General features: G+C 36.1%; 1 protein-coding gene across 1 annotated transcript; it reads left to right on the forward strand.

Moving 5' to 3' along the window:
• Nucleotides 1-514: 514 nt before the first annotated feature.
• Nucleotides 515-24,924, forward strand: LOC118269963 (synaptic vesicle glycoprotein 2B-like). The gene is made up of 11 exons (XM_035585362.2): nucleotides 515-681; nucleotides 4,135-4,218; nucleotides 11,983-12,144; nucleotides 15,796-15,963; nucleotides 16,806-16,922; nucleotides 20,624-20,859; nucleotides 21,165-21,337; nucleotides 21,580-21,823; nucleotides 22,254-22,534; nucleotides 22,657-22,784; nucleotides 23,022-24,924. The coding sequence occupies exons 1-11, from the start codon at nucleotides 648-650 to the stop codon at nucleotides 23,153-23,155; spliced, it is 1,761 nt and encodes a 586-aa protein (XP_035441255.2). The 5' UTR covers nucleotides 515-647; the 3' UTR covers nucleotides 23,156-24,924.
• Nucleotides 24,925-25,214: the final 290 nt, after the last annotated feature.

Genomic DNA, 25,214 nt, shown 5'->3' on the forward strand with positions numbered 1-25,214 from the left:
GTAGTCTTGTAGAAATGAGCAAATGAGTAATTACGGGCCACGAAAGAAAGTGGACTTATAGACTAGACTAGTTTCCTATACCAGGTAATGTGGGGAAAACCCCATTTCTTGGAGTAATTTACTGCTTATATAAAAAATGTCTTAGAAGTAACTTAGTAGATTTTACTAGGTGTATAAGCAATAGCATGGGGTTATTATTAACACAATTTTCGATAATAGATTCTTTTTTTGGGAAATTAATGAGGAGATTGTAACGTTATGTATTGTATTAAAATATTAGATATTATGAGTACTTAAGATGGTGGTTATAAGGTATATATAGATTTACGATTCAAGATTTCGGACACGACAATAGAATTTTTCATATATTTTAATGTCGAATGAAAATGTAGGAAGTTTTGTAGTTTTTTATGCATTTTCCTTCCCAATTCTAATATAAAGTTACATTTCTTTTCGGAAAAAGGCAAATAATGAGTTTGAAATCTTCATCCCCGCCTAATATGTGGTAGTGTTATTCTGTGAAACAGTGACGCGAAGTGACCAGCCCGAGGTACTGGCCAGTGTGACGCTAACTGTACAGTGAGCCGCGCGCAAACTGTGCGCTCTCCAACGCGCATGAAGTGATACGAAAGTGCAAATTAAGAAAAATGGTCTGCAAAATACTACCAAAAATACAGAGCCGTAAGTACTATTTTTGTTATTATTTTTTTAACATTTTATTCACAAATTAAATGTAACTTTATTTTCATTTAAATGTAATTTCTCAATAATTGCATAAGTATTATCAATTATTTTTTTGTGTAATAATAGTAATATTTATTGCTAAGTTATTAGGAGGTAGGAATCGAACCCGTAATCGTGGAAAATCCTCAGTTTCGTCGGCACGTAACATCGTTATCGTGAAACGCTTGCTAACTTAGAAACGGAAAATAAACGATAAACCGGCAATAAAAAGCTATTGAATGTATTATTCAGCTGTAAAATACTATTAGGAATTCTAATTTAGCGTTATCAACGAAATATTTGTGATTAAGTACCAAAACTTATATAAAGACAAGTAAGAATTTAATATTATACCTGTTTCCACCCGCCTCTTCTAAATTTTAAGCATCCCCTAAGCTAAGATAGGTGATATAAATAAAGATATTTTGATTTTCACACCTAACGGTACAAGTAAGGGGTTGGTTAAAGTGCTATGCTACGCTAAGTAACTCTTTATTAAAAGATGGTTTAGGGATGATTGGTACAAATAGCCATAATTTTCTTATTTAGGATTTTTTTTATTCGTTCTTAATGTTTTTTATCGTACTGAAATTTTGCATTGTAATGGGTCAGTTATAATAGCTGGTGTTTAGAATCAACATTATCTATAGACTAAAAATGTTTTCAATTTTATTTATTATTTATTTCAAATGTTATAAACAAATAATCATTTAAAATGAAATGAACAAAAATAAAACAGAACTTTATAATAAAAAGTTACATTTAATTTTCATTTAAAATGAAACGCGTATTTATTAAATTAATGACATTAATAAGAGACACCGTTATTTATTTAAAATCTCAATTATCTTTAATTATTAAGCTTTGCAATGAAGGGTGTGTATTGTAAACATATAAGTATATGTATGTACATATGTATATGTATGTATGTATGTATGTTAACACATAACATGTTACGTCTGAATGAAGTTATCAAACTTATGATTCAGAGCTCCACAACACACATCCGACATTTGCCATAAAATTGTTTATATTACATTGTTCCGGCCTCATTGTAATCATTTGCTTTGTATATTGTCGTTTAAAAAGGAATGAAGACTGTCGGGAGTTCATCTTGGTTCGATTATCGATTATCGGATAGAGTACATGATTTATCGGTTTGTAATATTGATTGTTTTAATTCAGAAACGCCTTAAAATATGACATGACATGGTATGAATTATTTCGTCATTAAAAATTAATCATTTATATTAGGACTCCTTACTAGCACCGTTGTACATACATACATAACCTCACGCCTGTCTCCCATGGGGGTAGGCAGAGACAATGGAACGTCAATTGCTACGAATCTTACACACCTCTTTCCCTTCATCAACAGTCTCAAACCTTCATCAGGTCGTCTAAGGAGACTCTAATTACGTACATCTCTGCTTAGCCCTTCGGTTAATATGTAACATTATATTTACGTCTTTTCAAAGCATTTATTTCAATGAATCCTTAATTAGACATTTTCGAAATGTCAAAATTTTCCGCCAGTCTCTCAGCGAAGGTTTTTTTAAAGGGAAAAAATCATCGAATTACTTATTCCGCACTAAACGAGGCGAGAGGGAGTGTCAAACTCTTACTGATTAAAAACCACCCCGTTCCTATTCCTGCTTTTCGACCGCAGCAGACGCAGCTCCGGATCGCTCAATAAAGCTAGGTGCTCGTTCCAAAGTGTAGCTTTGAATAAAGAAGAACGATCAAGAAAATCCATTCAACTTCACTAATTCTAAAACTGTTATAAAACGAGTACTATAAGCTATAAGTACTTGTAATATATTATGATGGCACCCTTATGATAAGTTTAATGGATAACTGCACATTGCCCTATACTTTTCTAGACCTACCATTAGGGTCAGCCTTTCGCGTTGAGTACTAGTTTATTCTAGAATAGTGTAGTATGATATGCTGCTGGTTTAAAACTAGTTGGCTATCGGTTAAGCAAATACGAGTACGTGGTTCTAATGATCATACTCAATGATCTATGTATATGTATGATTTGGTTAATTATAGAACAATTTTGACACATTTTTTATGAGGTTTATGTCAATATTTTATGTTTATTCTGTTGCTAACCGACTTAAACATATTTGGTTCTCAGTTTGACCTGTGTGTTTATGTATGAGCGTGATTATCTCGTGTTTAGCTGAACTAATTTGAATGCGGTTTTCAGCATAGTATTTTTCAAACTTAGGAGAAGGTTTTAGGGATTATCTGACTTAAAAAAAATATAGGATATAAAAAATTAAGGCTTTTTTTGAAAAAAGTTTTTATTTGGGTTATAGAAAATTTGATTATGTAAAGAAAATTAAAATTGTTGTATGTAGGCTTTTTTTGAGAGAGCAAATAATAAAGTTGCTTCTCCCGCCTAGGGCGAGGTGAAAGGGAGTGTCAGACTTACTTACTAAAAACCACCCCATTCCTACTTCTGCTCTTCGAGCCGGAGCATTGGTAACCTGCAAGGTAATCCTCAGTTCCGGGTATATAAATTACGCTGACATAACATTATATTATAGATTATGTTGACATAACATTTCCTGGGCTTTTCTCAAAAGTATTTATTGCTGAATAAATCTTCTACAAACCAAATTACTGTAAACCTACCTCCTTACAAGTCTGATCATTTTAAATACCATCACAAAACACATACACTTTCTTAAACAACTCTTTCAAGTAACGGAATCATAAGTACATCGTGGTCGAGATGAAACAATGATATAAAAATAAAAAATAACACCGACTGCATCCATTGTGTCGGCACAATGTATCGCCTTTATGAGATAGGTTACCTATAGCGGTCTAGGTACTGACACGGAATTGTTATGGTATTGCCATAATAGATACCTACCTATAACAATTTTAGTTCTTTTCCGGGGTGGTAGGTAGGTATGTATCGAGTATGTACACTCATTTTGGCACCAGCAGTTTAAACTTGAAGTTTTATACAAATTTTCACTGTCGTGAGACATATTATTTGTTTAATGGTTATCGGCTTACTCACGTAGGTAATTGTTTGACGGAGAACTCGACTAGTTTCAAGCCATGCTAGAGGCTCATATTCATGAGCAGTATTAAGCGACATACGACGCGGCGTTTGTCGCGCTGCTACTGATGCTTCTAGCATGGTTGCCCTAAGGCGAGAGAAGTCATTGGATGATTTTCCGCCCTTAAAAAAAGCATGCTTGATTCTAGCATGGCTTGAAACTAGTCGAGTTCCTCGTCAAACAGTTATGTGAGTAAGCCGATATCATATAAATTTTCACTCGTTTCTTTTCATTTTATCTCAACCTAAAACAAACTCGTACTAAGGGTACTGACCATTGCTCTGAATTGTCTAATATTTTTTTCTAATAAACATTATTTTTCCAGCAACGCGGCGGCCGCCTAACGGTGATGCTCAGCAGGATTCGATGCCGGAGGTAGCTGACTATGAAACAGCCTTAGACATAGCTGGTAAGTTCTTAATTTTTTTTAATACATCCCTAAACTAGTGTATCTCCTGTGTGTCTCGTGTGGGAATCGTTCGTCGATAAGTTGCAACAGCCAATCTACGCCCAACCAGTTTCTCAGATGTGTGACATAGACATGTGTACCGATAGATACATTAAATTTAGACCAGATTAGTAAATACTCCAAAAGGAGTTGTGATTGAATCTTTTATTATTTTTCTATACTGCTGTTTTTTTTTTGGAATCGACTACTTTATAACCTATAGAATTGTTAAATTAATTATTGTTTTTCGGCTTACTGTCATGTAACTTTTTGACAATGAACTCGACTAGTTTCAAGCCATGCTAAAGGCTCGACAAACGACGCGGCGACTGTCGCACTTCTATATAACATGAACAATGTATTTGCTGACTTTCATAAGTGGTATTATTGTACGTTTTTCCATTAAACCGTGAATTATGCAACTTTTCAATAAATAAAATAGCAAACGAACTAGTAATGGAAACATCAACAAATATTTTGGGCAATTAAAATTATTTTTAGTGGTTTTACACCATTTACGACAACATTTACCTTTCAATGATTAATTATTATCTACATAATAGTTATGCTTTACTGATGTTTTCCATAACCGTTTTGACAGTCTATTAATAATTATTTATTTAAGACTTAGAATTTTTACTAATTGTTTTCCATTTACTTACTTACGAGCCATAATGTGCACCTCTGCGGCCTCTGCTTACTCTTCGAGGATAAAAGGCGTAACGTTGCATAATGTTTTCCATTTTTTAATGGATTACAACTTCAAAATTTCATTGGCATTAAGGGAAGCTCTAGTTTAACCTAAGGATATCCCTAATGGGATTTTCAGTTTTCTAAATTTTCAATAATAAATACGAAGTTTAGAACTGTGCCCAAAGTTTGATAAGAGATCTGTATAAACATGCTACGGCATTGTTTTTACCGACTGCGTCTGTCTTCCTCAAGAGTATAAAAGGCGTTACTTAGAAATTCCTTTCTAAGTATCGAGCAGTCACACAAAAATACTTACTCGCATTTATCAGTTCACATTTTTCTTAAAACTCCATTCTTACGTCAATAAATTCTTACGAGGAAACTACTGGAGAAACCATGTTGATGATTATCGGAATACCATTAATTTTTCAGATGGGTCAATGAAGGGAAATGACCAATCGTGGCAATCATCTTGTATTGATGATTCCTCATCATAGGAACTGTGATGTAATCTTGATGGTGGAATGGACGAGATAACTTGTTATGTATGATATCTACACGTAATGAGTTAAAGTATCAAGCAGTATATGTTGCCCATCCCTCCTCATCCCGCGGGTGTCGGAAACCATCACGCTCTCTGATAAATGTGAACTGCAATCTTTAACTCGCTTGCCAAGCGTGGACATTATTCTAGACTCTCCTAGGTCTATAAATTATAATGATAATCTAAGATCGACGTGATACCACGGCCTCACAGAAAACGGCGCTGGACTGGTGTTTCACTGTAATGATACGTTACTGGGGGTAAATTATACGTCCCAGTCTACTTGTAACACCTCTAGGATGTTTCGGGTGTACCATGGGCAATGGCGATTGCTTACCATCAAGTGATCCGTTTGTTCGTATACCAGGCTTATATTATAAAAAAAGTTATCAGACCCAATATCTCGCTTCAACTGTCCTTAACGTCTTTGTAACTCCTCTGGTGTTACAAGTGTCCATAGGCACTGCCGATTGCTTACCATCAGGACATCCATCTGCTCGTATTCCATACAAACTCTACTTACTTGAATACACGTGTTACATTAACTCATGGTTCAAATCCATCGGCAGTTCAAGTTGTTCAGTATCTTCACGTGCGTGAACGATAACAATTACTTAGTTTTTAATTGCCACCGCGTCTTGTTCCGTCTCCACATGATCGATAGTAATTGCTTTACGCTGTTTAAATAAATCTATATGTCTTCATTGTGTGATATATTGTGTTAATTAGATATTAATTATAAATCTACCATAATTCTTGACTGCACAGTTGGCGCTGATTCGATTCCCGCACGGAGCAACTCTTTGTGTGATCCACAAATTGTTGTTCAGGGTCTGAGTGCCATGTGAACTTGTATGTTGAAAATCCTAGTGTGGGGTAACTTTTTTTTATTCTGATCTCACCGTCTCATGTTGTTTTCCGCGCTGCACACTGAGGGCCTTTTTTTAAAGGGAAAATCATCAATTAATGCCTTTTCGCACCGGCCTTGGGCGAGGCGAGAGGGAGTGTCAGACTCTTACTGACTAAAAACACCCCGTTCCTACTCTTGCTTTTAGAGCCGGAGCCCCGGTAACCCGCTAGGTAGTCCGTAACTCCGGATACCCGTAGAGTTACATTTAAAGTTAAAGGTTTTAAATATTTGTTTACTATTTGACATATACGTTTCGACATTCTCTAAATTGAAAGATAGCAGTTTTAAGTCACTTAATATAATAAGAGTAATTGTAATTATGTATTTTTTTTAACTGGTGAAAAACTACATAAATAAACTACGATCTGTAGCTAACATTGCATTTTTGAGAGGTGAAAAGCATTGGAACAGTTTCACCCCGTGTGAAGATAGAGGGAAGTGTCTCTTACTGACTAAAAACCATCCCGTTCCTTCTGATTCGAACTGGAGCCCCGATAACTTTTGTGATGCTCCTCTGTAGCTACTAAAATACATGTCTAACAATATAATTAGGTACATTATTTTATCTTATCATCAAACGGTAACTAGACAAATTGCTTGCTATCATAGAATATAATGAAATATCAATAGTTTCACGTTCAGATAAACTTTAGCACGTGGCTATGAATAGGACAGTCAATGTGAACGTCTTGTTGTCGATATAGAGATGATGACATATCTAATTAAGATAATGATATTAAGTTTGGTCTACTTACATAGAAATTACTACTATTTTGACTGCAACATTGGGTCATTGGCTTCGTTTTACTGACTGCAACATGTTACTGATTATTTCTCAAATGCAATATTTTCCATTTTATTTTTTATGATAATACTAGCTTTTGCCCGCGACTTCGTTCGCGTGGAATAGTGACTTCCGGCAAATTTATGGTTTTAACCACATAGTTCCCGATCTCGCGGGATCTCTTAAAAAATGAGATGTGGAAGATATTCCAGGGAACTCTTCAAAAATCAACATAATGAGCTCTGCGTTTGAATTTAATTGTATACTCACTTACCGCGTCTTGTTTCGGCATTGAAAAAATAGTTTAAAAACGGACTTAAACTAACTTAAAACTAAAGAAAGCTGAATTAAACTAAATAATTTAAAAGAAACGACTTAAATCTAATCTAATTAATTTATAAATTAGACTTACAATTTTATTAAAAAAACTAACTACAGTAACTACTAATAATCGATATCAAACTAAACCTACGTTAAATAGTTTAACCAAAAAACCAGGAAAACCCAACAAATAAACTTATTAATTGACAAATACAACGAAACCAATTTAGAGGTGAGAACGAAACAGCAGGACTCACTACTGACTAAATAATCATACGACTGTTCCTACACTTTTTCTACGATAGTACCGAAGAGCTCGGCCGATACCCAACCAAATGAATGTAACGAAACCATAGCGCGATCTATTTCGATCCCAACGCCATCTATCGAGGATAAAGACAACTTGGATTATTTATTTATACTCCGTTCGGGCATTTTCTTTGTACTAAAAGTTTAATTATATTGATATTATTTTTCATACCTTTTTACTATTTATTTACTTTTTTTCTATGAATTAAAACAATAACATGAACCGAAGTCGTGTAAATCGACATAGAATTATTTATAAATTTTATTTCTTATTTTTATTTTTTGATTTTTGAAATAAAAATATATCTATGTCCATACTAAACTATATCTGTACCAAATTTCAACCAAATCCGTCAAATAGTTGCGGAGATTAATGGTATAAGCATAGAATGTTCGACGTGATTCTTTAATTTGACATAACTTTTTTATTTATGAACGATTGACATGAAACAAACACTAAATGTAAATTTAAGATCAGTCACAATATATTCGTGAAAACATCTTCAGCCGTTTCTGAGTTAGCGCGCACAGACGACATAACAGACAAATGACAAAAAAAAATAATTACATTTTTGGGTTCGACATCGACATAACATTAATCCCTGCTATTTTTTTTATTTTTATTTTCAATGTACAGACAGCATTTTCTACGATTTTATTATATGTATAGATAAGCTGGTAAACGAGAAGACAGATCACCTGATGGTAATGGTAAGCAATCGCTGCCGCCCTTAGACCCCAAACACCAAAGGCGTTACAAGTGCTTTGCCGTGCTTTTAGGGGTTCGGAATTAAAGGGTTGTTGGGGAATGGGAAGGAACCCTCTTTCCCATTCCCAATTCCTCCTCAATTACCCAATTGGGTCTCCGGTAACCTCGCTCACACAACGCAAGCATTATTTGGCTTCGGTTTTACTGTACTGCCGTAGTATCATCTCATGGATTTAGCCGGCCCATTAACGGTTACGCCTCTGGTCTTTATGGTATAAGCCGGTAAACGCATACCATCAGTTGATCCGTCTGCTCGTTTATCCACTTATGCCATGAAAAAGAACAAGTTTTTATTGTCTATGAGTACTGTGCATTTATTACTACGAGTGTGCACACCTTTTCCCGGGCCCGAGAATTGAACCCAGACCCTGTTTTTGGCACCCGATTAAAGAGATGGTATTCTACGTGACATCCTATAAAATGATGGTTTCCAATAATATTCTATTTTAAGTACAAATACTAGAAAGGTCACCGACCTCATTACTATGGGACACATACTAATGCCTGTCCCATTAATGTGATAGTAAACTTATACCTTAATGGCGATGATTTCTATAAATAAATAAACGATAGGACATGGCTTAGGTACACGTTTTATTACTAAGGTTTATAGTCTTAGAAATTCTCTTAGTTTTCTCTGTTATAAACACACTGGGTAGAAGTGGCCCGTGATCAAATCAAATGCATCCAGAATCACTTTAATCTATACAAATACTAAAAATACTAATACTAATCTATGCTAATATTATAAAGCTGAAGAGTTTGTTTGTTTGTTTGTTTGTTTGAATGCGCAAATCTCCAAAACTACTGGTTCGATTTCAATCATTCTTTTTGTGCTATAAAACATCACGCTATGGCCAATAGGAGCCAAGCAGAGCGGGTAAAACCGCGCGAAATTAGCTAGTGTATAAGTTATAGTTGAAAGAGGCACTATTTTCACTTAAAAAAACAAAGGTCGTAATGTATAAAGACTAACACTATAAGAGACAGATTATTATATCTGAAATGTAGACTAAACAAACCTGTAGACTACCTTCTTATACTAACAATCTATTCTTTGGTGATAGCACCTGAAATAATAATTACATCTGACTATTTTAAAATACCTAGGCACACACAGGCAGATTCAAACCTTGTGTACAAATGTATCTACAGGTTTTAGTATTAAAGAATACAGTGAAAAGAGTGCCTCTTTATTAAAAACGTATCGTCACCCCTTTTATCCCCTAAAAGATAGGCAGAAGTGCACATTAGATACAGCATGTAATGCTACTGGACTAATAGGGGGTGAGCCTATTGATACGTACCAGCCACAATTCCAGGCTTCGTGCTACTACTGAGAATTGTTTCGAAAACCCGAAAAAAGCCCAGCTATATTTTGCCCGACCCGGGAATCGACTCTGAGCAACTGCGACAAGCAAAGGGTTTTGCTTGTCGCAGTTGCGACAACTCGACCAACGAGGCAGTTATTAAAAAGTTATGTGGCACTTAAATCATCTGGCAGTTAAATTTTACTAATATTATAAATAAAATATGTGATACTTATTGAGAATGTACGCTAGAATATTTGTTACTCTTTCACTCAAAACCTACTGAGCGAATTCGGATGAAATTTGGCACAGAGGTAGATTTAAATCTGGAACAATACATGGTTTACTTTTGATTCTGCGTATCTATGGCACAGAGATACATAGATCTAAATCTGTTATTATACATGGTTTAATTTTAATTCTATGTATAGCAATAAGTTTCCTATAGCTAGACACAATCAGATTAACTCGACAACAATGCCATTCAAGTTAGACTTATATGAATAGTAAGCTAGATTAATCTAATATCGAGAAGAAAGTAGCGCGTGGCTTTGCACGTGTGAGCCTTCGTCATCAAAACATAATATTCTTACAAATGTATAAACCTTAATAGAAACTGTTGGAACACTTCATACAATTAACTATTATAGCCATTCACAAATATTATTGTTCCAATATCTTCTGTTGAAATATTACCATTGTTACCTTTCTCGAACTATAAATTAACGTGAATTCAATTCGTAATCGTTGTGACTTCTGTAAGGTAAGCAATTGGTACTGTTTTCATGTACTATGGTGTTAGTTCGTCGTTATTTATGTGAGATCTTTGCTTATAGTAGGGGTTAGGATTTGAGGCGGTTTTAAAGATGTTGAATTTGGAACTTTAATGCTATGGTGATAAAGTGTGTTATTGATTGATTTTGAATATGTTTTAATATTTTGATTTGGACTACTGCATAGATTATTTTGAACAGTAATTTTTGATATTTCGATTTGTATGGCTGCATAGCACATGCTTGAAAGAGATGTAAGATGGGTTGCCACCCCTGCTTTATCTGTGACGTTAGAGCTGCGACACATAAAGGTACTACTGACTTCTGCACTTAGGGCGAAGCAAGAGGAAGAGTCAAACTCTTACTGACTAAAAACCACCCTGTTCCTTCTGCTACTTTTCTAACTGCACGGTTAGCGTAGTGGTTGGGTGACCGGCTGTTGTGCAACATGTCGCGGGTTTAATTCCCAAGCCATCCAATATGTGATGATATCATTTTCATTAAAATGATCATTATTAGCACGGAGTCAGGAAGTTCTGCGGTGTTTCCATCCCCGGGTCTCTTGGTTCTGCGTGTAACCTCTCTCTTGTCGTGCTGGACTGCCGTTCTATCGGGTTTAGAAAGTGGGGAAACAGAGAGTGCTCCTGTGTTTGGGCATACACTTGTACACTATAATATCTCCTGCGTGGTAAGCTAGTTTAGTACGTAGACTGGCTACCATGACCGATATCAATACGGAGACTTTATTATATACATTTAACCAAAATAATGTAACTTAGGTTTAGACATTATAGTTTTGCTTAACCAAACCAAGTACACTCGGATGTTATTACTTGAGCCACGTCCGACTGGCTCGCATTCCTATACGATAACTAAACATGATATAAACTAGCCATTATCTATGATCTAGATTCTAGATTTTAGATGTTATAGATAATAAGTAATTATCGTTGATATTTTATTGTGCTTGCTTTGATGAAATAGAAAATGCGTGTCTTTTTTCTATGTTTGATGTATAACCGCCGTACTCAGAGTCATCCTTACTTAACTCAATCTTTAGCAATTGTTTTCGATACAAAATCGTTACTAAGGAATACTTTAAGTAATCATTAAATGTCTCTGAGTGTGACAATCTTCATTACATGAGACTTTATAACATAAATGGTGAAAAGTGGGTGTACATTGTTTAGCGATATTAAGTGCCATAATGTGCAAGTGCACCTCTGCCTACCCCTTCGGGGATAAAAGGCTCGATGTTACTTTTTTGCTATCAAAAATAAATAACTCATTAAAAATTTATTTCCTCTTACAGGCTATGGCCGCTTCAGCAGGAGCGTGCTCGGCGCATGCGCAGTGTCGTTCTTTGCGTCCGGAGTCCAGAACTGTGTGATGTCGTACGTCCTGCCGGCCGCCAGGTGCGAGCTGGAGCTCACCACCTACCAGGCTGGGCTCATTAACATGGCTTTTATGAGTGGTGAGTCTATTTCTAGAAGAGGTGGTTGAAGATTGGGTTTTTGGTGGATTTAGTGCTGAGTATAAAGGTTGGCAGATAACTTGGCAAGATCTTTTTTTTTTCAAGAAAATTATTAACTAAATATACGCGGTGAGGACGTTCAATAGTCAGCGCAACGTCGCCGCGTCTGCGCACGATGTTTGTGAGGATCAATCCCTGTGCGATTGGCGGAACAATCTTTTTATTTAAAAAAAAAATTGCCAAGTTGCGTGCCGAAGACTATAAAGGGTTCAGTTTGTCAAGACGCAATACTATACATACTTGCTGAATATGTAGGTACTGTTGCTTGTTGTAGCCCACAGAATAGTAAATACTCTATATCTCGTAAAATGGCTAACGATCACTGTTTGTTGGGTTCTGTCGGAGGCCCAATTACGCAATCTCCGATTCCCCAACAACCCTTAAATTCTCGGAATACTATATCAAAAGCAATTCTCTTTTTTATTATATCTAACCTTCAATGTTTGTTCGAATCGTACTTGCCCGATATCTTTTTAGGTTAGTTTAACGTTTGTCGTTAAGAATTTTATAGGCTGCGAAATAGGTTTTGTTTTATGAACCTGAAAGGTTATTTGGAATGTCACTGAACACTAAGTTAACTAGACTTTGTCTGAAAGTCATCCGTTTAATACTAACGATTAAGTTATCTTATTTATAACTTGACTACATTGGTCAAGTGGTTGCAAGTGCGACTGTTAGGGGTCTCGACTTCTCGAGCTAGTAAATTGATTATTGGGTTTTGATTAAAATTATGTAAAGACGCGAACACCATGATTAACTTTTAATTAGTTTCATATCAGAAAAAAAACTAAGAAGAATTAAAACGTAAATAAATTTCTAGAAAAGGATCTTTCTTTCGGGAAATACCAACAAAAGATTATAAAACAATGTATTTTATCATAACTAAAAATCACGGTTTACTAACTACATTAATGTATCTACGTAACATATATTAATGGAAAAAAAGCTCTACTACATAGTTTCGAATAAGTAACAGAGGTACTCTGTCGGCTCCGGAGCAGGTCTATTAAGAGGACTCGGTGCCCCTTACAGGTGTAGAGGGTGGCCACCGGGGTGGTTTTAGTGAGGTAAAAATCCCACACTCCCTAGTCTTTCTCCCCAAAAAGCTAGACGCCTTTTGAAGGTTTCCCCCCAACATAAAAAAAAAAAGGGTGTAGGCTGTGCGATATCGTCGCGTGTGCGCACGCTGCTCATGATGAAGAGTCCCTCTGTGACTCGAAATCAGTAGAGCTTTTCTCGATTAATATACGTGAGTAAACCGTGATTTTTAGTTAAACAATGTGCCTATTATTAAAGATCTGCGACATCATTCTAGTTGGAATTTTACGATTCGGTCATAATTTCGCGGAAGACGCACGCACGAGGCACATTTGTTCTATAATTAGACCCTGATTAGACCCTCGTTGTGAAGACAAACATATTGAGACGTATTACTATCATGTATGGGATAATAGTATCAATTCACACATCTTTAAAACAATGTTTGTAGGAAGAGAATCACATTTTTTCGGTTGTTGGATCATCGATTGGGTCACAGAAATAATATATGCTCTCTATTATATTATAGCAACTGGTGAAAATGAAGTATAATTAGGTTTTAGGACGGATGTCCAGCTATATAGTCTTTGATTGATTGATTGAGTTGATTCTTAGATTTTGGACCCGTTTTCGGGGGAAAATCATTAAATGACTTCTCCCGGTGAGGCGAGAGGGAGTGTCTCACTCTTACTGACTAAAAGCCACCCCGTTGCTTTTCCTGCTTTTCAAGCCAGAGCCCCGGTAACCCGCTAAGCAATCCGCAGCTCTGGCGATTATTGTAAAACTAGAATTTCTGCGTATTGTACGCATGTACACAAACATGATGAGGTGTTTAAACAGTATATGTAGTCAATCATGAAAATATAGATGACAGCATTTGGTCCTTATAAGAGGCTAGCTTTTATCATATACGTGGGAGTTGTTAGCGAAAACATATGAAATTATATCATTATATTGTGTAAGTACCAGCCCTGAGGCGTCTTAGTTACATATACAATAAAAAATGTATCTTCAAGAGGTATGTGTGCACGTAACTTTTAAACAACTGCACCAAATTTGATAATTACTTTTTATTGTATTTAATAATATTAGAACAAGCTTGGTATAACTGAAAAATGCAACAATTTTACCGGGAATTAGGGTAAATACTATATTACGAAATTTTTTATCTTTATATTCATACAAATAATAGGTAAAGCTAACACTGGTCAAACCAGGCCTACATGACAATGTGTTAGAAACAATGACGCAATTTTCAATTCAACATTTTCAATTTCGAATAACATGTATTAGAGGATTTGTGGTTGCTTAAAAACTGAAATACCTATTTAGTAATATCATTAGTAAACTTAGTAATATCATAATTATTATTTAGTAATATCATTAGTAATGGACACTGCTTTGTATTTAAAATATGCTATAAGAACACATAAGATGACAGGAGCCTCCTCAACTAGTTATGAGAACAAGAATAGCGACTGACAGATCATCAGAGAACAGACAAAACTCAGTGACGATGTCAAATTACACTCATCTCAATTTCCTAGATCAACTCGAAGATTAAAAACAGTTGAATTCAGAGGCATTAGTAGTCTAAAGCAATACTGTAGTGGAAGGAAACATCGGCTAGGTACTGCAAATTGGCCGCTTATGTAATTCAGTCCGATTAGCCGGTCCGATCGAAACAATTAAACAATCGACTCGCCCACCATCGAATCAACGTTTTCATGTTACATTAGATGCCAAGGAGATGAAATGACTAAGGATACAAATTGAGGACCTAGATTAAATAGGTTTAGTATTACTAGATGCCTATAGTACTGAGTAAAGAATTGTTTGTGTTCACTATTGACTCGATGATCGACTGCACGGTTGGTGCGGTGGCTGGGCAACTGGCTGCCGCGCAACGTGTAGCGGGTTCGATTCCCGCACGGAGCAACTCTTTGTGTGATCCACAAATTGTTGTTTCGGGTCTGGGTGTGATGTGTATGTGAACTTGTATGTTTGTAAACGCACCCACGACACAGGAGAAAATCTTAGTGCGGGGCAATGTTAAAAAAAATAAAAAAAATATTGCACAGTTTTGTATCAAGTTGCTACTGAGAATATCGAAATTGTAATCGAAACTCGATCTCGTATTTTTTTATGGTATAAGCCGGTAAACGATCACCTGATGGTAAGCAGTTGCCGCCGACCTAGGACACCCGAAACACCAGAGGCGTTACAAGTGCGTTGTCAGCCTTTTGGGGTTAGGAATTTAAGGGTTGTTGGGGAATCGGGGATTGGGAAGGAGGTAACTGGGCCTCCGATAACCTTAATTTTTTGGCAGTTGTAATTACAACCATTCATATATCAAACAAGTAAGCAAGTCAGGCGAAAATACTATGATTTGTCGAGTGCATTGTATTAAAATACATAATTTGGGATCTAGAAATTAAGATTACTCTGAAGTGAAAAAGATAAGGCATCACCTCATTTACTTGCCAAGAAATCTACTTATGTGATGTATTTGTTCTGTAACTCCTTTGTAACAATTCTTCTGTTTTTCTCCAGGTGGAGTAGCCAGTGCATTCTTCTGGGGTATAGTGGGCGACGTTTTTGGCAGAAGAAACGTACTCAGCATGACTCTCCTGCTGGACGCTACCATCACATTGGCACAGAGCGCTGTGGCTGACTACCGGCTACTGCTGGCTGCTAGAACTATCAACGGATTTGTGATAGGTATACTTCTTTATAGAAACTGCTAGAAATACATTTAAGGGCCTCTGATATAGAAAAGGCTTGGTGCCTATCAAGTGGGTTGCCTATCAAGCGGTGGGTAATAAGGTTCAAGTTTATTAGAGAGCTGTTACCTGGTGTCATCAATGTGTAGTCCCTTTTTTTGAGAGGAAAAATTATCAAATGATTCTTTCCGCCCCGGGTGACGCGAGAGACTGTGTAAGACTCTACTGACTATAAACCATCCTATTCTAACTACTGCTTTGAGCCGAAGCCCTGGTTTTGAGATCTTTTATTCCTTTCGATCATGAGTCAGTTCCTCTAGTAAAACAGTTTCATATTATTAGGAAAAGGTTTTGTTTTCTCTCATTAATTAATAAGTTATCGACACGCGTCTTGGTATTTTTATCTTCACAAAATGTTATAGTTGATGTATACTTAAATATCGCACGGTATCACGCTCTTATAAATTTTGTATGAGATGGGATATTTCTGTAGCAATGAAAAATGGTGCTATATTATGTTTCTTCTTCTTATTCTTATTAAAATCTAATTTGGAATATCTATAGATGCATTATGGGAATGTCTTTTTCTTTCACAAAAAACTAACATAATAGTAAAACTGAAGATGTTTTCACGTAAATTAATGGAGAAAAGCTCTGCTAGTTTCGAGGCACAGGGAGTCTTCTGACTATTCTGACTTCTACAGTTTAGCGTTAGAATTATTACAAGAAAGGTCACTACAATATTCTTCTAAAATAACTTTTATTTCACAGCCAATAAGAGCCACTTTAGCTTATGAATCTCAGATTTATCTTGTCCTAATGCTTTCGTTCCTTCACCAGGTGGTCCTGCAACTCTAGTGTTCTCCTACCTGTCAGACCTCGTGGGACCTAAGAAGAGACAGCTGTACCTCAGTGTAGTCGGCATGAGCTTCATAGTCGCCTGGCTGATTTTACCTGGTGAGTAAGCTTGATAACTTTTAACTTTAAACAAATGTGAATTTATTATAAGAATATGACAAAAACATCATCATCATCAATAGCCCGTACCATTAGGCTGCCAAATTATGTATTGATTACATATACGTACACTCCAATACAATTTGTTTCTTTCTTTCTTGGACTCTGTTATTAATAATATTTAAAAAATAGTTACCAAACGCTCCGAATATTCATTTAACTACCAGGTTAAGAAGACAATTAATATTTGAATAGGCATAATCCTCGTGAAACGTCAGATTAAAATGTGATCCGAGCTTCACTGAGTACCGAAGACTGTCATGGAGACTCACTAACTACCGATTTCAATTACCGACCTCAACATCTTTAGATTAACATCGATTTTTGATATTAATTATATAGAGTTTCTGCCAAAAATGAAGATCGATCAAAATTGATCAAGATTGATAAAAAAAAAAAACGTTAAAAAAAATGGGATTAAAATCGATTATAGAAATTGGCAATAAGATAAACATATCTGATAGTTATAGACACCTATCTGTTCAAGTACCAAAATAACTTCTTCACAATTTACTTTCAATACAACTAACTAGAAAGTGTATGGAAAAATCCATAAAGTAACCTAATTACTACGGGCCGAAAGTTAATAAAAAATGTAATACTTTCTCTGTAACTAGGCAGGTCCTTACAGATGAGTTATCTTAACATACTCCAAATAGTTGAACCGATGTTTAATAACAATGTCAACATCTAGACGTGAACCGGTGACCTAACGGTTCAATGCTTACACATACATAGTGTACAGTCGCGGTGTAAATCATATTCATTCAATATTGTTTTTTGCCGACTTCAAAAAACGGAGGAGGCTTCTAGCCTATCAGTGGGTGGATAACCTATCAGTTCTTATAATAGTAATTTTTTGCTCTTTAGTTTTTATTTTTTGTTGGTTTTTAGTTTTTGGTATTTTCATGTCGATTTTTAAACGCAGTTTTTTTAACATGATTTAATGGATACCTTTTTAACTGAATTTAATGTATAATTGGGTAAATACTCGTTATACGTGCTTATTTATCAACTTGATTAACCACATCATTTCTAAGTATAATAAAACGAACCTATAAGTGACGTCACACGATATTTCGATTCGATTCGATTATATCATCAAAAGTATTTGTTTCCGTAATGTTTTAAAATAATCTACCAGACACTAAAATAGAAATTAGTCATCTCCCTATAGCCAATGTAGCATTTAGTCAAAGTACAATGAAACTCAGATTAGAATGCATAATACCTAAAATTCCAAATCTTAATTGAATTCACCAGACTAAGACTATCGATTACGATCTTTATTTGTTTCGCGCGTGACTGTACATCGCAATTAGGGATCCGTGTCACACATTTGCAAGTATAACACATGTAGACCTGGTTCCGTATAGGAGAAATTGATCGTAAGCGAGATCTGTCCTTAATATTATAAGGATGAAAGATGTGATTGTTTGTTTGTATTGAAAGATACTGAGTAGTTGTTTAACTATAAAACGGTTTACTCACGTAAATTAATGGAGAAAAGCTTGTTAATAAAAAATATATAAATGTGAAGGTTAAGTTCATACCTAGAAAAATATACCTTCTCCTTTTTGGAAAGTCGATAAAATAGAATTGATATATTTTAGAGTCCATCTACATCCCTTTTTTTCTTTGAGGATTGTCATCCGCCTTGGTTGATTCTCCCTCCTCCCTCCTCATGACTTCTCCCGCCTTGGTTGAGGCGAGAGGGAGTATCAGACTCTTACTGACTAAAAACCACCCCGTTCCTACTCCTGCTTTTCGAGCCGGAGCCCCGGTAAACCCGCTAGGTAGTCCGCAGTTCCGGATCAGACGTCTGCCCTACTGGGCCCCATCTGTGCCATTTACATCCCTGCATCCAGACAGGATCGATCTCAACTCGACGGAAATTCTCAAAAATTCGTGGCGAGTAAAACCGCACGCGGATAGCTAGTCTTTTTACAAACAGATACTTAATGTTTTTTAAATTACTAATCTGTAGTTAGCCTGATGGAAATGTACTGAGGTACTTTCACTTTTTTTGCCCATACATGTGTTAGTTTTTGTATTTTAAAGTCTCTATCGAGAGGTGTAAGTTCATTATCGCTTGGCCTGATTCCGATCACGGTGTTTGTAATTGTATAAGAATAAAGTGTGTGCTCTATAAGACTAGGTAATGAAGAAGATGTAGTACATATACGTATGTATATACATATATGTATAAGTTTTGCATGGCTACGCATAAAATGCTAAAATTGTGTGCCATTGATTACTCTCATTCACCGATATGCTATAGAAACAGTATAGCTATTTGGTTAGGGTAAAGTGGAGTAGAATTCGTTTAGGACCACCTCTGCTTTTTCCGCGGGTGTCGTAAACCCACTAAGAAACTGCATAGAAACCGGGAAACGGCGCTCTCGGATAAACCTGGAACATTTTACCGCGATGTTCCATTAGCCAAATATGGAGGTTATGGCAAACTCTTAGGTACAGTACCCTAAGGACGTACCCTTAACACTTACTTAGTTAGGGTGTTAGGAACTCTGATTGGTTGATTTATTCGAGCCGATCAATCAGGGCGCCGAACGCGCACTCGTTTCTATTACGTTAAACGTAAAGCAAACTTATACTAAGGGTACAGGAAGCCTCATATTCCAGTAGTGAACTAACATGTCTAGCCTACAGTCAACTGCTTACTGCTCCGAACTGATATAATCCAATCAAAACTGCAAAATTTAAGTAAATCCAATGAACCCGGTCCATTCATGCGCCGTATTGTTGAACCTGTCATTATGCCTGTCTTGTCATGCATGAACCTATTATGATGAGGAGAATCGGATCAGGTCGATCGATCATATCATTATGTAATATGTCTGGTTAATGTACTGTCATGACTGTATTACAGGAAAGGTAGATAAAAGTAACTGTTTTGTTGCTTTTTATTCTCTTCAATTAAGTCAAACAAACAAACTGCTTTTGTGATTATATTATTAGTTAGGATCTTGAAACAGACTGAGTCGTATCCAGAAACATCAACATTTTTTTAAATTAAAACCTTGTCATGTTTCTCCTGTGTCATGGGTGTGGACATGACACCCAAACAAAGTCAAAGTCAAAGTCAAAGCATTTATTTCAATTAATCCTAAATTAGGCACTTTTGAAACGTCAAATTAAATTGTCCGTCAGTCTGTCTGTCAGTGAAGCTAGGCGCTCGTTCCAAAGTGTTGCTTCGAATGAAGAAGAACGAGCAAGAAACTCCATCGTTACTCTTTTCAAAACATGTTTTTTACAATATCTCTGATACATTATTGGATCATTTACCTATTGTATATACCCGAAACAATAATTTGTGGATCACACGAAAGAGTTGTTCTGTGCGGAATCAAACCCGCTCCACGTTGCGCTGAAACCGGTACAGTCAAATTTATAATCCATACAGTAATATCCAGATTCTAGATTCGAATTGTTGTCAGTTTTTTTAGTTTTTTTGACTCTCTATAACAATTATCATAAAACTATAAAAATAGGTCTGGTGGTCTGGTGCTTGTTGTATTGAGCACCTCTGCCTACCCCTTCGGGGATAGAAGGCGTGACGTTGCTATAAAAATAGGTGACAAGTCACAATAACATTAATATTCCTTTTCATTTCTTTACAGCTATCGCCTGGCTGGTAATTCCATTCAAAATGGCTGACTATGAGACCTTACTGCCGATTTACTCGTGGAGGTTATTCCTGGCCCTCTCCAGCATCCCAGGGTTTATTTCTGGAGGGTGGGTCCTCGCCCTCCCAGAGAGTCCCAGGCTGCTGTCGGATACCAACAGGAGTGAGAAGGCTTTGAAGATCATGGCGTACATCTACAAGACTAATCATGGCACCAGTGCTGAATTTAAGGTATTTTTTGGAAATATTATGGAGTTTTTAAAAGTTCGTATTGAAAATTGTGTTATCGGAGCTGTTCAAGTGTTTGAGGATGATGCTGTAAAACGGAAAAAGATGCAAGCAAAAAAGATTGATAATTTATAAATTGTACTATGACATGAAACAAACAACTTAAATTCAGTCTTATACATAAACAATTAAAGCTCAAAACTGGTCGCGATGGAAAACTTCTGTGGATGCCTTCTGCTCTATCTAGGGTACACGGGAAATTAACTCGAGTAACACAAACATTATAATATGAATATGTTTACTTTCAGATAAAAAAACTAATTCAAGATGAGGTGTTTGTGGGTAAGACCCTCAGCAGCGAGGAGAGTAGGACTAAGGTTCTATTCCTGAGCGTGATCAAAGACCTGAAGACCTTCGTGTCCAAGAGCTACGCGGTCAAGTCCAGCCTGATACTCTTCATGTTCTTTGCTAATATGGCTGCGTAAGTGTTACACAGATTTCTTCCTTTTTATGAGAAAAGCCGGCAATCGGCTCTTGTAACGCCTCTGGTGTTTCAAGTGTCCATGAGCCGCGGCGATTGCTTACCATCAGGTGATCCGTCAGCTCATTAACCGGCTTATTCCATAAAAAACCAAAATTACGACTAATTGACCATTAATTCAGGGGAACACATTATGAGCTATATCCTGAAATTTTCACTCATGAAATCTTTCTTATTTTCAGTGGCTTTGGCCTAAACATGTGGATCCCAGAGCTTCTTCTCCGCATCCAAGGTAGAGAGTGTAAGCTGACTGCGCCAACTGCTAAACCAGAAAACGCAAGGCTCTTCAACGCCACCACCCATTGGAAGGATCTGAAGTATGATTCTTATGGCAAGGAGATACCAGTTCCAGGGTTCAATGACAGCAGTAGCTTTGATGATCATTTTGCACAGGGAATTCCTTGTGATGCCACTATCGACTCAGAGGTGAGGATTCAACTTATGTTATGCTTTGCTTTCTAGACTGGGCAATTATATCTGGAGCTGCGGACTCTCTAGTGGGTTACCGGGACTCTGGCTCGAAAAGCAGGAGTAGGAACAGGATAGTTTTTAGTCAGTAAGAGTCTGATACTCCTTCTCGTTTCGCCGAAGGTGGGAACGTCATTAGATGATTTTACCGCCTCAAAAACAAAGATTGATTATTTATGATCTTTGAGTCACAATAGCGAGCTTGTTTTCATGTAAAAGGCACATCCTGGAGATATACAAAGAAAATAAACTTTATGGTCTAAAAATATTTAAACTTAAGACTGCCTGATTGAGCATTGGCTTTCATAGGATAGTAACTGTTACCGTTCATTGGTCTATACAAAATCCTCTCAATTTCTCTAAGTACCCCCTCCTCATACTCTTCCAGGTGTTCACATCAGGCCTGATTGTTGGAGCATGCTGTGTCCTCGGCAATGCTGCATGTGCCATCCTCTGTGCTCGAGGAGGTGCCCTAGGAGTCCGTCGTGCTGCAATAGCCTGCACAGCAGTGTGTGCTCTCGCTAGTGCGTGCTTAGCAGCCACGGCCTGTTCCTGCTCTAGCTTCAACAAAATAGCCGTTGCAGCCGCTGCAGCGCTGAATGCAGCGTCTCTCAATGGAAATGTGCTGTTGATACGACTTCTGCTGCATGCTCTGCCGGCTAGATTGAGGTAACTTATTATAATTTTCTCTTTTAAAATTGTTAGTATAGATTTTGATAAGAAAAAAATTGAAAAGAAATTGGAAATATACGTTTTTATACAGTTCTCAGATATTTCAATTTTTTTTCCAGTGGCCTAGGAGTCTGCTGGGGTGCCTGGTGGGGCAGAGCTGGTGGCGTGGCCTCTAACCTAGCAGTAGGGGTGTTGCTGGACTTCTCCTGTCCAGCACCCTTCATTGCAGTGGGGGCTTTACTTGCATGTGAGTATTTTATTAAGAAACCTCTACGCAATACCCTTTAATTACAAAATTATACTGTAATGCTCCATAATAAATTCCAAATTAAAGTACCTGAAACGGGGCAGTAATTATTTTTTTAGCTTTGCTCTTAACAAAGTTAGATACTAGTGTAAAGTTTATCAAACTCCTCGTAATATTGTGTTGACAAAAACGAAATAGGTGTACCGACTGACTATTTATGACCTAAAATGTTCACAGTATCCATCGGTGCCATAATGGTGTTAAAACTCGGAGAAGACAGAGAAGAAACAAGTCAAAAGAAAGAAGAAGAACTGGATCACGGTCAGGAGAAGAATACTGGACTAGACAGATATATATCCACGTATATGTAGTTCCTAGTGTAGTATTAAGTCAAGACAAAGGTAATTCAGTAACATTTGGAGTTAATGTAATTTATCGGAGTCCAAATAAAATGTAAAGGCCGTCCGTCCAGAAGAATGATAGAATCACCTTAACTATTAATCTAACTCGGATAATGTAGCCATTATTAGTTTAAACTGAGGGCCTAGTGTGTTTTACACAACGTTTTGAAACTTTTAGCTCTCTAATTGGTTGGTTAACTTGGAGCAGCAGTGTAAACTATTAATCAAACTTGGATAATAAACTTACACTAGGCCTTTCGGTAGTAGTAAAGATTTATACATACTATCGATGCATTAGTGAGGTATATAGATAATTAAAAAGGAATATTTCCACTGTTATTTAGTTAAAAATCCTATCTTTAGCTACTTTGGAATCTCCTACACGCCTTTTATACAGAAAACACCAAAAATATACTATGAATACTTCCTACTAGCCATTAACCCTCTCCAAAAAATATACTTCTTTTAACTTCAGGAACTAGGGCGGAACTACTTAAAGTAGTTTACTGACAAAACGTTGCCTTATATACTACGTACATAGATAAGTTACATAGAAAATACTGTGTCTTATTATGTTTACGTAAAAATAGACCTTAGTGCTTGTACATAAGTTCTATTGGAAGTTAAGCTGAATGTATGCAACTATACAATTAATTTCGTAGGTAAAATAATTGTGATTGAAGTCGAAATCAATTGTGTATATTCTAATGATTGTCAATTGTCACTGTTTGAGAGCAAATTCAATGAGAGTAACTAATTGCAATTTTGAATCCTGATTGGTTAGTGTTAATGCCAAAAAAACAGACTCTTACGTCACAAAGTGATATCTCAAACACATGTACTAAATATTTTTTTAAACTTTGATGACAATGTCCACAGGACACTGTCCACAGGAAATTGACGTCATTATTGTAAAAGATCTATGGCCATTAATATTTTACTGACAACTAAAATGAACTCAAACATATCAAAAATGTTTGAAAAACTATTTATAGATAATAGAAAATACTAATTATAAGTCGATCGTAAACTTTAATTAAGTTTAGCATAAGTAGAATAAGATCTCGTAATCGTAAGGTTTTTGTATTTATTTTTAGGTAATCATCAAATTAATTCGACTGTTTATTTTTAACCCAAGATTAATACTTGAAGCATTTAAAGCCTTTAAATAGTCGTATCTATAATTTATAGCCGGTCTTCTAGCTATTTTACTATCCTTTTTTTGAGGGGAGTAAAGTATCCTATGTCGTCTCCCGCCTTGGGCGAGGAAGGCGAGAAAGAGTGTCAGACACTTACTGACTAAATATCACCCCGTTCCTTTTCCTGTTTTTCGAGCTGGAACCCCTGTAACCCGCAAGGCAGTCCATAGCTCCGGATTTTTCTATCCTACTAATAGTATGGATGTTTGTTACTCTTTCATTTCAAAACGGCTGAAGGGATCGGGATGAAATTGGGAACAGGGGTAGATTGTGGTTTAGAATAATACATAGGCTATTTTTTATTCCACGGGAACGCGGGTAAAACCACTGGTAGAAGTTAATTAGGCTATAAATTATAAATATGACCGTTTAAAACCTATTCACAATTGCTCTGTGATTTAAACAAATAATTGAAATGATTTCGAGAGACGTTTATAACGTACGAGTTATTTTAATTTTAATGTAAAGGTAAAATAAGTGTAATTATTTTAAATAATGCTTTAAATAAAATGTTAAATAATTGACATTATTTATCTTGTACATGTTTTATTATTTAATTCGTCTAAAACTAATTTAACAAGATATGATAGATATACCAGGTCATTAAATATATAATTATATACTATGATAGCACAAACTTTCGAATAGTCCATTAAAGTGATATCGAGTATTGCATTTTTAGAGGACACAATTTTATTTTTGGCATGTGGGATCGACCTCACAAACCTCAAGTTTGTGTTTTCCCCGACCCATCTTTATTATTTATCTCTTTCATTAATTATAATCCAGTACTAACTGACTGTTAAATCTACTGAAAGATCATAGAAAAC

The sequence above is a fragment of the Spodoptera frugiperda genome, chromosome 30 (genome assembly GCF_023101765.2).
Source record: "Spodoptera frugiperda isolate SF20-4 chromosome 30, AGI-APGP_CSIRO_Sfru_2.0, whole genome shotgun sequence".
In the NCBI taxonomy this organism is placed as follows: domain Eukaryota; kingdom Metazoa; phylum Arthropoda; class Insecta; order Lepidoptera; family Noctuidae; genus Spodoptera; species Spodoptera frugiperda.

Bases quoted from the DNA above. Each gene is read 5' to 3' on its own strand.
- LOC118269963 (XM_035585362.2), top strand. From the start codon at position 648: ATGGTCTGCAAAATACTACCAAAAATACAGAGCC. The intron at 682-4,134 runs GTAAGTACTATT...TTATTTTTCCAG, and splicing joins ACTACCAAAAATACAGAGCC to CAACGCGGCGGCCGCCTAAC. The intron at 16,923-20,623 runs GTGAGTAAGCTT...ATTTCTTTACAG, and splicing joins CGCCTGGCTGATTTTACCTG to CTATCGCCTGGCTGGTAATT.